The 14,310-nt window shown below is 44.3% G+C and overlaps 1 protein-coding gene across 2 annotated transcripts in view; it reads left to right on the top strand.

Moving 5' to 3' along the window:
* The window catches only part of PTH1R (parathyroid hormone 1 receptor), a 146,233-nt gene that overhangs the window by 89,105 nt on the left and 42,818 nt on the right, over nucleotides 1-14,310 (top strand). For both annotated transcript variants that reach the window (XM_009556113.2, XM_054060235.1), the window contains 2 exons: nucleotides 4,382-4,492; nucleotides 6,389-6,507. In XM_009556113.2, coding sequence (XP_009554408.1) covers nucleotides 4,382-4,492; nucleotides 6,389-6,507 — 230 coding nt within the window. Of the gene's footprint in view, nucleotides 1-4,381; nucleotides 4,493-6,388; nucleotides 6,508-14,310 lie in introns of those variants that run through there.

Consider the following 14,310-nt stretch of genomic DNA (forward strand, 5'->3'; position numbering starts at 1 on the left):
AGGCTCCAGGCAGATCTTACAGCAGCCTTCCAGTAGTTGAAGAGGGCTTACAGGAAAGCTCGGGAGGGTCTCTTTATCAGAGAGTGCAGGGGAATGACAAGGGGAACAGTTTTAAGCTGAAAGAGAGGAGATTTAGATTGGATATTAGGAAGAAATATTTTCTGTGAGAGTGGTGAGGCACTGGCACAGGTTGCCCAGGGATGTTGTGGCTGCCCCATCCCTGGAGGTGCTGAAGGCCAGGTTGGATGAGGCTTTCAGCAACTTGATCCAATGGGAGGTGTCCCTGCCCATGGCAGGAGGTTGGAACTGGACCGTGTCTGAAGTCCCTTCCAATCCAAACTATTCTATGATTCTATGAACTGATCAGTGTCAGTTCTGAGCCTGCAGGGCATGAATCGAAAGTCTTTAAAGCAGTGCTGGATTCTTATTTAATCTTGTAAAAGCACATTTATTATAAAGGACAAATTACTGTTAGATTGTAAGACTGTTAAGCCACTAGCTTTGATATTAATAAGCACAAGGAGATCTTGGCTGTGCTTATCATTTCTTTACTAGTGCAGCTCTTTTGCAGATAAGAACAAGCTGTTCCATTTTATTTTCATTCACATGTAATTCCTCTCTGTCAGTCACTTTGTATGCTGTTGATAAACTCCTTCACAGGCTGCCATCAGTACGGAGGGCAGATGCTGCTCTGAAAACAGAGCTGGGGCAGATTCACCAGTATTTGCTTTTCACTTCAATTATGGTACAGCAGCTGGATTTTAGCCCATGGGTGCAATTAATGCAGCTCAACACAAAGCACCAGGTTAAATTTGAATGTATTATCCTTCCTGAACTCCTCAGGGACTGGAAATGCAGCCTATGTTGAACATCCACATCTCAATGGGAACAAGCTCCCTTGTGGGACTGAGAGCTTATGAATCAGAAGCTGCAGAAACTGGCGGTTGAGAAGCTGGAAGGATCTAAGAAGTAGAGGACAGGGTTTGCCTTCCCTCTTCTATAAAGCAGTGTTGAAAATGAGGTCAATTCCCACAGCTTTCAAGAAGTCTGGAGAATTTCTCAGTCCTTCTAAATATGGATGATTTCTGACTTTGCTCTCTGCAGACTGAATAAACAGAGAAGGAGGAAGATGAGACTGACATGAGGATAGGCAGCCCATCTCCCATGGCAGTCTGCCTCTAGTCCTGCTATCTCTGCTGCTTCAGAGACTCTTGGCAAAACACATGGGGCTCAGAGCTTCTTCATAACTCTCTCAGCCTACATGCTTATGTAGGACATGATGCTGAATCCCTTGAATGACTGACTGCCACCTCCATTTATGAAGAGAGAAGTGACACTAAAAAAGGAGAGATTTATATGAGATATTAGGAAGAAATTTTTCCTGCGAGGGTGGTGAGGCACTGGCACAGGTTGACCAGAGAAATCGTGGTTCCTCCATCCCTGGAGGTGTTGAAGGCCACATTGGATGGGGTCTTGAGCAGCCTGGTTCAGTGGGAGGTATCCCAGCCCATGGCAGAGAGTTGAAACTGGATGATCTTTAAGGTCCTGTCCAACCCGAACCGTTCTATGAGTCTATGATGCTGTGATAATTATAGGTCCGTACAAGACCTGTTTAATTACTTCTAATGTTCTGGAGAGTTGGAAAATGACAGTTAATGAACTTTAAATATATTTTTACATACTTGCCAATTTTCAGAAAATAAAAAGGTTTGGGGACAAAAGACTGGCATAAAATGTAGGAAAATACTTTTTCTTCATTTGTGTTTCTGCTTTTCCTTGCCCTAAGCACGTAAACCACAGATCACAGAATCATAGAACGGATTGGGTTGGAAGGGGCCTCAAAGCCCATCCAGTTCCACCCCCCTGCCATGGGCAGGGACACCTCCCACAGGATCAGGGGGATCCAAGTCCCATCCAACCTGGCCTTGAACACCTCCAGGGATGGGGCAGCCACCACTTCTCTGGGCAACCTGTGTCGGTGCCTCACTACTCTCACAGGAAAACCTTCTTCCTAATATCTAATCTAAATCTCCCCTCTTTCAGCTTCAGACCATTCCCCCTCATTCTATCCGTGCACTCCCTGATCAAGAGCCCCTCCTCAGCTTTACTGTAGCCCCTTTCAGTACTAGGAGGCTGCTCTAAATTCTCACTGGAGCCTTCTTTTCTCTAGGATAAACAAGTCCAACTCTCTCAGGTTGTTCTTCTTACCTACAAATTAACATTCACAGAAGGAAGAGGAAGATCTGTGTTTGGGGGAGGCAGGATTTCTCCTTCAGGACTATTTTAGCTTTCTTCAATGAACAAAAAATTGGTTTAAATTTTGGTCAGCCCTGAATTGTTCAGGGAGTTGGACTGAATGATAGTTGCAGTGCCCTTCCAACTGAAATAGTCTATTCTACTCTAAGACAAAAAGAGAAAAAGAGGATGATTTAAAGAAGTCCTCTAACAACATCCCTCCACTCCCTTCTCAAAAGGTTGGTAACAGTGAGCCGAGAAAAGTGGTAAAACAGAGAGAAATAAGCAGTTCCCAGGATATTTACTTTCCTAAGGCAACAGGGCTCACTTGATTTCTCCACCTGCCCATTCTCTTCTTGCTCATTTTTGGGCAGAAATCCAAAACAGTTAGTAAGCAGGAAGGAAATCTGGGAAAACTCAGCTATTGTATGCTGTGCTTGGCAGCCGGCGGCTGGTCAATCAGCGTGTGTGCACTGCCAGCCAATTAGCATGGGCACGGCTCCAAATCAATCAGGGCATGACCTGCATCTTGCCCCATGATGACATCACAGGGAAACGAGAGGAGAGGGAGGCTGAGACTACTGAAGTCATAGGCAAAAAGGATGTCCGAAAGGAAAGGATGCAAATATTTAGGAAACAGAAATTCCATCGTTTCATTCCTTATGAAGCAAGGTAATGAAATATTCTCTGTTTATGGTCAGAAATATTGCCAGACAACTGTCTTAGTGCTATTTAAAAGCGCACCCATATTCAAGTACATCTGAGAAAACAGCAAAGCATCACAATACAGCACAGCACTTGCCGATGTAAATAATGAGTTAAAGTTAGAGCTGAATTTGGATTAATCAGCTCTAGGCATTACATCATAGAATCATAGAATCATAGAATCATAGAATCATAGAATCATTGAATCATTGAATCATGGAATGGTTTGTGTTGGAAGGGACCTTAAAGATCATCCAGTTCCAACCCCCTGCCATAGGCTGGGGCACCTCACACTGGATCAAGTTGCTCAAAGCTCCGTCCAACCTGGTCTTGAATACCTCCAGGAAAGGGGCATTCCCAGCTTCCCTGAGCAACCTGTGCCAGTGCTTCATCACCTCAGCATGAAGAATTTCTTCCTAATGTCTTCTCTAAATCTTCCCCTCTCCAAATTAAAGCCATTCCCCCTCATCTTATCACTATAGACCCTTGGAAAAAGTCCCTCCCCAGCTTTCATTTATGTCCCCTTCAGGTACTGGGAGGCTGCTATAAGGTTTCCCCAGAGCCTTCTCTTCTCCAGGATGAACAATCCCAACTCTCAGCCTGTCTTCATAGCAAAGGTGCTCCATCCTTCTGATCATCTTCTTAGCCCTCTTCTGGACCTGTTCCAACACTTTCATGTCCTTCTTATGTTGGAGATTCCAGAACTGGACATGTAACTCCTTGTGGGATTCTCACAAGAGCAGAGTAGAGGACTAGAATCCCCTCTCTCTTCTTGCTGGCCACGATGCTTTGGAAGCAGCCCAGGACACAGTTGGTTTCTGGGCTGCAAACACACGTTACCAGCTCATGTCAGGCTTCTCATCAATCAGCACCCCAAGTTCTCCTCCACAGGGCTGTTCACAGTCACTGCCAGTGTACTCTTTGGGCATGAGTACCTTACAGTAAGCCTGAACTGGTAGCTGTGAGACTCACAGTACTGTAGCCACAGCATAATCTAACTCCTTGGTACCCAAGGCTCAAATCTGTGGTGCCACTTCAAGGCTATACTCAGCCAAGCTTGGGCGTCTCCAGGTTTCCCATCAGTCTACAGAGTCCTGAATGCTCAAGTCCTTCAGTTGTCCTCTCTTCTTTTCTGCCCCATTTTCATTTCTTGCAGCCCACAAAGGAAATTAGCTTTCCAGAATCACTGACCCCCTCCCCAAGGGTGCTCAGCTGTTATCCCATGTCTGATTATGTCCTTCTGAAATAAAACTTGGGAGAAGCCACACATTCTGGAACTAAACACTAAGAAGAAAATTGCAATGATGTCTAAGAGTGGTTTTCTTGAATTGAGTGATAGTGGTGATGTTTTATTCACGCAGAACCCTCTCCAAACCATGGGGTGTTACTGTCACCTCTGCTGGTCCAATGACTCCTCTTTATCTTTGTGTCTCTTCCACAGATGGCTTTTGTCTTCCTGAATGGGATGGTATTGTCTGCTGGCCTGAAGGTGTGCCGGGCAAAGTGGTGGCTATGCCATGTCCCGAGTACATCTATGACTTCAATCACAAAGGTAAGGTGATGTCCTCAGTGTTAGCAGAGCTTGGTTAACTGCAGCAAGGGGAGACCTGGCTGGCAGAGAATTAGAAATCCTCTCTAGCATCATTTTTTTTCATTACACACTGACTCCCATCCAGGCAGGGGTGAATCTGGGGTAAAGGAAGTAAAGAAACAACCATTTTTCCAATACTGAAAAGGGCTCCAGGAAAGCTGTGGTGGGGCTCTTGATCAGGGAGTGCAGGGATAGCACAAGGGGGAATGGTTTTTAGCTGAAAGAGGGGAGGCTGAGATGAGTTTTTAGGAAAACATGTTTTCCTGTGAGTGTGGTGAGGCATTAGAACAGATTGCCCAGAGAAGTTGTGGTTGCTCCATTCCTGGAGATCTTCAGGGCCAGGCGGGGTGGGGCTTGGAGCAACCTAATCCAGTGGGAGGTGTCCCTGTCCATGACAGGGAGTTGGAACTGGGTGACTGTTAGGGTCCCTTCCAACCTAAAGCTTTCTATGATTCTTTGATTATATTTTTTTTATACTGAGAGAGAAGAAACCTAAACAGTGTCTTTTAACCTAAACAGTCCTTTAACCTAAACAGTGACAAATTTCTCACCTGCCCTACACAGACTGTATGGGGCATTATAGGCACTAACTGCATGTTTACAACTGGGTCGTCTTGCAGGATTACAAACCGGTATTTGTTTGATGCCACAAACTTTGCGTAGCAATAGAAACCCACAAGATATTATTTCAATTTATATTCTTCACCGGTTTGTTAATTCTGGCCCCTGATCTCTTCCCAGACCCCTACAGTGGGTATCTGAGAACAACCTTGGTAACCAGAACATGTGAATTCCTCCCTATCTCACTTTCCCTCAGGCAGCGCATTTCTTGAGTTGTTTATGGTGCCACAAAGTCTGTGCATGTTTTTAGAAGCAATTGAAGTACACTTGCTCCTCAGTGTATTTTCAAAGCCAAAGCATTCTCTTTTCTCAGGCAAAGCTGTGCACCCAAAGACTGAAAAATTAGAGAATTAAAGGTATATGTTCCCATCAGAGCACAGATGCTTTTTTCAGAAAACAAGTAATGATATTCCAGTGCACCCTGGTTGCACATAGGGTTTTCTATAAGGGACTATGAACTGGGCTAGCTTAATACCCAGGCGATTACCTCTCACAGTGACTCCTGCACATGGACTTCACATTAGAGGCCAGGCAACCCATGCCTTTATTCTCCATAACCCAACATGGCATGGAATCTCCACTTCATTATGTCCACCAGTCATGTCAGCTAGCATGGGGATCAAATGAAGACTCTTAGATGGAGAGGTCTTTAGAAACTCTCCCTCTGTAGACACAGGACAGATAGATCTGTTGACTGGTTTTATCCCTCTTAACTGCAAGGAGGCTTTTTACACATCGCCCACGCAATGATAGCCCCACACAGATATCTGAAAATGGATGGTTTAATCTGCTAGCTGAATCCTAAAATGAAACCTTGACTTCTCTTCTCTCTCCATCATCATGAGGAGGGTAGCCACAGAAAAATCCACCTTGAGATGCACTGAATGCGTAAAAAAATGAGCAGCATAATTTAGATCACTGTTTATTTTCACAGCGAGCGCTGCAATTCTGAGGATAGTTCTGTGCTTTGAGGCTTTTCAAAACACCTTTCCTTGGTTTGTAGACCAAATATCTTAACCTGAACTAGGTGTGACTTGTAATTAGCTCTCTGGTGTCTCTCAGTTAGAAAACTGGTAAAGTTCCTAAGGAGGTGAAAATTGTGTTCTTGCAGCTGAACTTCAAAGCAGGGAGGAGGCATCAGGGTTGATGGGATCCACTCCTGGAAGAAGTTTCTCCAGTACTACCCATTCTAGTCTCATTTACACTGACTCTTGTTTTCTTGTTTCTCTCCCACAGGCCATGCTTATCGCCGGTGTGACCTGAATGGGAGCTGGGAGTTGGTTCCAGGCAACAACCGCACCTGGGCAAACTATAGTGAATGTGCCAAGTTCCTCACCAATGAGACGAGGGAAAGGGTAGGCAATTGCATTTGTGCATGAAGCGTGAAGTGTTGGCCTCATCCAGGGCTAACCTGAAGAGCTCTGTCTCATTTAAAACCCTTGATGAGCTTTAGTTTGCTGCCTCTTCTTGGAAACTATGTCCGACCTTGCCAAAGCCACATCTTTGTTTTGACGGGGAATTAGTTGAATTTGAAATTGTCCTCAAAGCCAGAAGAGATTATTCCAGCTGCCATGATCCTGTTTTTATAGAGATCATGGAGAAACTTGAATCAATTTCAGGGATGGAGGTTGGTTCAACGTTTTCCAACAGTTCCATGACATTGAGACTCCGTCTTCCCCATTAGACAATAATTTTGCTACCAAGTTGTTACCAATAATTCCAATGCTTATGTGCTTGCCTGTGCTAGGGAATGTACAAACACAGAGCTAAAAGATGTGTCAATCAAACCAGTAGCAACCCTGCTTCTGTAGGTGGTTAACAAAGGAACTCTTGGTTGAGAGGTATAAATTAAAGACCAAAGGATTTATGTAGCCTGTTCGTTGTAGATGGGCAGGGATGAAGTCCTCTGCTAAAGCAAATTAACCTGTAAGAACAGACCTTGAGCTAATGCTGTTGTAGTCACAACAGTGAATCAGTCACCAGTCCAAAGTTAGAAAAGGAAAAGGGATTGATAGCATATGGAGAGGGTTTGGTATGCTACTAGAGGTGAAGGGTGAAGGAAAGAGAAATATTCTGTCTATATATCAGATCATGGGCCTTATTTCTACATAAATTCAGGGTGTTGGCAAAATAGAAGCTGGCATACAGTGAAGCAAAGATTTCACACCTCTCTGGACATGAGCGCAGTTTGGTCTCTGTAGAGCTTTTTATTGTCTCCCAAGCTGAGTGCATTACAGAACTGTGTGCTAATGTGACAGCAAAGCTGTTGATGGAGTCACCTGAAAGGATGCGAGACCTTGTTTTACAAAGACATTCCCGCCCATGCTATAGCTGCTTTATTTCTGTAATTTGCAAAGAATCCAGCAGAACCCTCTGTTTTCTCACTGGGACTTGGAAGATGTCCTCCTTTGATAAGGGCTATGGAATTAGGGACTGATCACTTGCAGCAAGGGTTATTTTTAGGCAGTTGAAGATAAAGATCTAACCACAAGCTTCATGGCTGGGAGCAGGCTTGAAGATGATACACAGTCTCTTTGGGAGAACGTTCTTAATTTTAAATCCAACCACAGCTTGGGTTTCTTGGTATTTTTTTCTCAAGAGTGAAGCAACATATGAATGAAATCTTTTAGTGAGGAAAGAGGTTATTTGTTCGTCCACATGCATTAAACCACACAGACAAGGAACAGACAAGGTTGAACAGACAAGGTTGTACACACCAGGTGTGCGAAGCCTGTGTTCTCAGTGCTGGAAGATGTTCACTTTTAGAATAAGTTTGATGAAACTAATCTTTTCCCAGTCCATGTAGCGGAAAGAATTACTTAAGCCCCAAGGATTTCTGGAGTAGGTGTTGGAGTCATTAAGCATCTTGCTCAGACTGAGACCTCTACTGAACTGCACGGTTTCTTTGTCCTTCTGAGGTCATTTTCCCTATCCCATCTCTCTCAGCCATGTCCTGTGGTGGGAGTCATCTGCTGCAGCCCTCTCAATCTGAGCAAATTTCCTAAGTAACAAGTGATAGGATGAGAGGAAATGGCCTCAAGTTGTGCCAGGAGAGGTTTAGAATGGATATTACGGAAAATTTCTTCACAGAAAGTGCAGTGAAACATTGGAAGAGGGTGCCCAGAGAAGTGGTTGAGTCACTATCCCTGGAGGTGTTCAAAAAGCATGTAGATGTTTTGCTTTAGGACATGGTTTAGTAGGCATATTGGTATATTCTGTTGATGGTTGGAGTGGATGATCTTAGAGGTCTTTTCCAAACTTAATGGTTCTATGATTCTGTTTCGGGTAAAGAAGAGATCCTTTCTTTTAAACCTCCCATACTGACATCTAGGACTTGGTTTAGATAAATTGCTAGGGGAAGGGTACAAAGAAGAAGAAAGTTTTCCTTTTGTTACCAGCACAATGACAAAAGAGAGACTTTCCAAGAGCAGGCACCTCATGCTGGCAAAAAAGAAAGCCTGAGAGCAAAGACTATTATCCTGGGTTTCATGTATCAGTCTTGGTTTGTGTCCTTTGAATATAGAGATGGTCACTGCACAGATGGGGGACTTGGACTGTGCTTCCCGACGGAGGCATTAGATGAGGTGTCACAATGCAGAAGACTTCATTTTTATTCTCAGCCTCTGCTCTTACTTGGAAAATTTCTGCTCCTCTACATGCTGTTTTATTAAAACATCACAGATTTATGATCGTCATTATTCTTTAACCAAGGCTCAGTCATGTTTTGCCGTGATATTTCTGTTCTAGCTACTCAGAGATGAATTTAATGATGTTTATTCATAGAATGGTTTGGGTTGGAAAGGATCTTAAAGATCATCCAGTTCCAACCTCCCTGCCATGGGCAGGGACACCTTCCACTGGATCAGGTTGCTCACAGAATGTTAAGACATTTATTGGTAAGACAAATCAGCCCATCATCATTGTTCAGATGAAATGGACAATACGATATTGTCTAAGTGATGGCTGCCCAGTGCAAAGAACAGCAGAAAAAAGTGGAAGTTTGCCCCAGCTTTGCAATTGTATCTTGATTAACAAATGCTTTTCAACAGCATGCTATTATTATTATTATTACTACTACCATTATTATCCTTTTTCTTTGTGAGAGATTTCTTTCCTCTATACAGCCCTCTACTCATCCCATAGTGTTAAAGGAATCATAGAATGTCCTGGATTGGAAGAGACCCACAAAGCTCATCAAGTGCAACTCCTGTCCGTGCACAGGACAACCCCAACATTCACACCATGTGTCTGAGTGCATTGTCCAAATGCTTCTGGAATATTGTCAGGCTTGACACTGTGACTGCTTCCCTAGGGAGCCGTTCCAGTGTTCCACCACCCTCTGAGTGAAGAACCTTTTCTTAATGTCCAACTAACCTTCCCCTAACACATCTTCCAGCCATTCCCTCATGTCCAGAGAGAAGAACTCAGTACCTGCTCCTCCACTTTCCCTACTGAGGAAGCAGTAAACTACAATGAGGTGTCCCTTCAGTCTCCTCATCTCCAGGCTGAACATGATGCTGCATGTTTTCATACGCTTTCCCTATTTTACCTTAGGGGTTGCTGCATTTTAGTGACAAGTAGAGCCACAGATATACATCTACTGCAGGTCTCTTGGGCCTTCTGGTATGAAAAGCACTGCGGAAATAAGAGAGAAAATCGCAGACTCACAGAATGCCAGGTTGGAAGCGACCTCAAGGATCATCTGATCCAACCTTTTTGGATGATCTATGGTTTAAATGAGATGGCCCACCACCCTGTCAAGCTGAGTGTTATGTGTCCAGTGTAGTGGAATCTACCAATTCCCTGGGGAGATCATTCCAATGAGAAGTAGAATGACCTTCTTTTTTTTCCTCAGTTGGGTGATGACTTGCAGAGAGCAAGGAAAACCTCTTGTATCGTGTAAAACTCAAGAGTGGCTCTTGAGTACTGGTATTAATAAACCTTCCTTTGATTTTTTTCTCCAAGTAAATATGTCAAGAGATGTCAGAATCAGGGAATTTGGCAAGATAGACTGGTCGTCTTCTGAGCGAGATTGTTTTCTATTATTATTTCCTCCCCCTGAGGAACAGCATCTTTGCGTCACCGGGAACAGCTGCATTTAACCAACATTTCGAAAGGAGATCAGGGGCTGACTCTGAGTAGGACAGCATCTGAGCAGATGTAACCAGAGGAACTTTTAAGAAACCGTGCATTAGAAAGGGAAAAAAATGTTTGTCTGTGACTATCTCTATATATAGATCGATCCACATTGCTCTAGAAATAGACCTAGATCTGTAGATAGCTACATATGTCCCTGCCCATGGCAGGGGGATTGGAACTAGATGATCTTTAAGGTTCCTTCCAACCCAAACTATTCTATGATTCTATATACAGACACACACCTAAATAAATGTCCATATGCGCACACACATATCTGAGTGTCCATGGACGCTTGTTAGGGTGTGTAATTTTCTCATTTTAACCACTGTGGGATAATTATAACATTGAGCAAAGCAGCAAACAGAGGGCCCCAGAGAAAGTTTGTGTCTTTCGCTACCTTTTCCTGAACCATATAAATAGGATTATTTCACACAGAGCAGCACGGAAACCGCTTTCTCAAATTAGCAAAGTACGCTAAAGCCATCAGAGCCCAGAGAATTAACAGCTCGTAACTGCCCGGTGAGCAATTGCTCTTGGGCTGTTTTCTAAGGGAAAATTAGCACCACTGAAAGGCGCTGGATTGACAGCGCTGAAGATTGATGTCCTCCCTTTAGCCAGGAGAGCAGGTGGGCTGCAGTTAGCTCTCGAAGTGTGTTGCCCCAAACACTTTGCAGATAGCATTAACCTTGCCATGAACAACCACATCTCAGACAGTCTGTAGAAGACAAGAAGCAAGGAGGAAGAAGGAGTTTTGTGGGAAGGTGTCTTAGCGACAAGAGAGTTTTCTTGTGCATGGAGAGTTTTAGATTGGATATTAAGAAGCATCTCTTTACTGAAAAGAAGCATCTCTTTACTGAAAGAGTGGTGAAGCATTGGTAGAGGCTGCCCAGGGAGGTGGTGGAGTCTCCATGCTTTGAGGTGTTCCAAAAACTCTGTAGACATGGCACTTTGGGACATGGTTTAGTAGGTACAAGAGGGTTGAGCCGATGGTTGAACTTGATGATCTTAGAGGTCTTTTCCAACCTTAATGATTTTATCATTACTTTTTTCTGCCTTTGGGAAGTGCTGAAAACCACCACTACACTGAGAGCTGCTTCCCAGAACTCTCATATTTGCCTTTTAAGATAACCCATGACCAGTACAACAGAGATGGTGGAAAATCTTGTTCTCCCACTCCATCCTATGGAGATGTGCATGGGCACCCCTATCCCAATTGCACTCTGGCTCTTCAGATACCTCCCTGCCCCTGAAAAGATAACCTGAGAGATCTGTGGCTTCCCACCCCAGCACCTGACCAAGCAGCTCCACTTTGTTTATTTACCATCCGGTGTTTAGTGACAGTAGGACTGGGGAAGGAGGTGGAATGAGTTGGCTGATGTTCACTCTTTGAGGAAGGCGATGTGGTTAAACACCAGCTGTTTGTCTGTCTGCTGTGTGTTTCACGTGGCCGAACCACAAGCTGCTGAATGCTGGGAGAAGATACACAGCACTGCTTGATAACCACTAGATGATAGACACATAGGTGTATATAAATATGTATGTATTTATATATTTATTCTATATTTATTCTATTCTTACACTCTTTCCTAAGCACCTGTTTCTGGGCACATAGGAGAAAGGGAGCAGGGCTAAAAGGCCCTTTTTTTTCTGGACCAGATTGGCCATTTTCCTTGCAGTTTCCTTAGGTTACCTTAAAAATAGAAGTCAGGGCAACGTGCCTTCTTGGAGCTCCTCAGTCTTTGGATAAAACATTGCACACATGAGAAGTCCTGTTGTGCTTCTGACATTAATAGGCAGATTCTTAGGCAATTTCTCTCCAAAACCCACAGTAGGCCTTTGATCCTGGACCCCTTCCCTTTCACACAGCCAGCCAATAGCAGCACCTTCAGCATGGTCATTTTTCTGGTCACCTTTTCAGACACTGGCAGGAGTAATGACATACTTTGCTCGTTAAGCAGAAGTTTCCTTCATTCCCATCTCCCTAAAAAACAACACTAATGCCAAACACATCTAAGCGGGTCAAACCCATCCTGTTTTCAAGGATGAGCTTAAGGGTAAATGTGACCTACATCCTACTGAAATCAGAGGGAAGGGGAATAGAAGCCAGCAACTTGGGAGGTTAACTGAGCTTGGAAACCACCAGCCTAGCAAGATGGACTGTCCTATGACCTAACCTCAGCCCACCAATCCTGTCTTCATCTGCTACTGCTTGTTTGTGTCGTGGTGGTTTTACTGCTTCCAGAGAAATCAGAGAGACCTCAAGAATCCATGACATACCGAACACAATGGGAAAAGCACAGCATGTTGCAGGGCTGCTTTATCTAAACTCCATTGTTCAAACCAAAAATCTTCTATGCCTGGTCTTTGTTCTTGGAGCTCTCTGGGGTCCTTTTAAAAGCCAACAACTGCGTGTAGCCTCAAAGAGATGGCATAAAACATGTTTACACAGTGTTTACTGAGTTATACAGATGAAAAGGCATCAAAGTGTCATACATTCACATCATAAAAGATGGGAAGATCCTTTAAAATATGTGTAGAAATAATAAAAAACGCATCACTGAGATGAGTTCTTCATTCTTGCAAGCAATCCTGTCATGCAGTCCTCATTTCATACCTACAGGATAGGTCTAGTGGATTCCTGTAAGTGCTGTTACACCTTCTAGTGCGGTGCTGTTACACCTTCTAGTGTGGTGCTGTTACACCTTCTAGTGTGGTGCTGCTGCTAATAGTTTATGCCTAGAGTCTGCTGGGAACATGGAATCGTAGAATTTTTTGTGTTGGAAGGGATCTTAAAAATCATACAGTTCCATCTCCTTGAAATGGGCAGGGACATCTTCCGCTGGATCAGGCTGATCAAAAACTATTCCGACCTGGCCTTCAACTCCTCCAAGGATGGTGCATCAATGACTTCTGTGGATAATGTGTTCCAGTGCCTCACCACCCTCCTAGGAAAACATCTGATGGTTTAAAAGAGCAATAAAATAATACTTGAAATAAAAACACAGGGGTTCTCACAACCTTGAAGATAGCCACCTTGTACCCCACATTTATCCATTGATGAATCATAGTTGATGCTTAAGGACAGTTTATGAAAGCTGGCAAGCAAAGGGTGTTTCTTTCCCTTATAACACCTCCCCTGGTGCAACTTGAGACCATTTCCTCTCACCCTATCACTTAGGAGAAGACCCCAGCACCCACCTCACTACAACATCCTTTCAGGGATCTGCAGAGAGCAATGAGGTCTCTCCTCAGCTTCCAGACTAAACAATCCCAGGTCCCTTAGCCGCCCCCCATAACTCCAGTGCTCCAGGCTCTTCACAAGCCTTGTTACCCTCCTCTGGACACACTCCAGCAGCTCAACATCTTTCTCATACTGAGAGGCTCAAAACTGAATCCAAGGTTCAACTTGTGGCCTCGCCAGCACCGAGTCCAGGGGGATGATCCCTTCCCTGCTCCTGCTGGCCACACCATTGCTGATTCAAGACAGAATGCTGTTGGCCTTCTTGGCCACGTGGGTACACTGTGATGCAGACTGATCCATAGAGCTGAACAGTTCTCCAGTTCTGCTGACTGCTGTTAAGAGGTCCAATTTATTTTCCTACACTTAAGGCACCTGGCACTGCTGGAGGGGTATTACAACCTACAGTACTAGCACAAGACGGGCAGATGTCTGTGAGAACCATGTTCTTCTAGAAGAGCATCTGCAGCCCAAAAGGATGCTTACAGTCATCTCACACAGAATTTAGTGCTTACGTGTAGGACACTGAATCTCAGGATCTCTCCTTGTTGACTATCATCACAGAATCTTAGTATAATAGAATGGTTTGGATTGGAAGGGACCTTAAAGCCCATGAAGTTCCAACCCCCTGCCACGGGCAGGGACACCTCCCACTGGGTCAAGTTGCTCCAAGCCCCATCCAACCTGGCCTTCAATGCCTCTAAGGATGGGGCAGCCACAACTTCCCTGGGCAACCTGGGCCACTGCTTCATAGTGAAGAATTTCTTCCTAATGTCTAATC

The sequence above is a fragment of the Cuculus canorus genome, chromosome 2 (assembly GCF_017976375.1).
Source record: "Cuculus canorus isolate bCucCan1 chromosome 2, bCucCan1.pri, whole genome shotgun sequence".
Taxonomy (NCBI): Eukaryota; Metazoa; Chordata; class Aves; order Cuculiformes; family Cuculidae; genus Cuculus; species Cuculus canorus.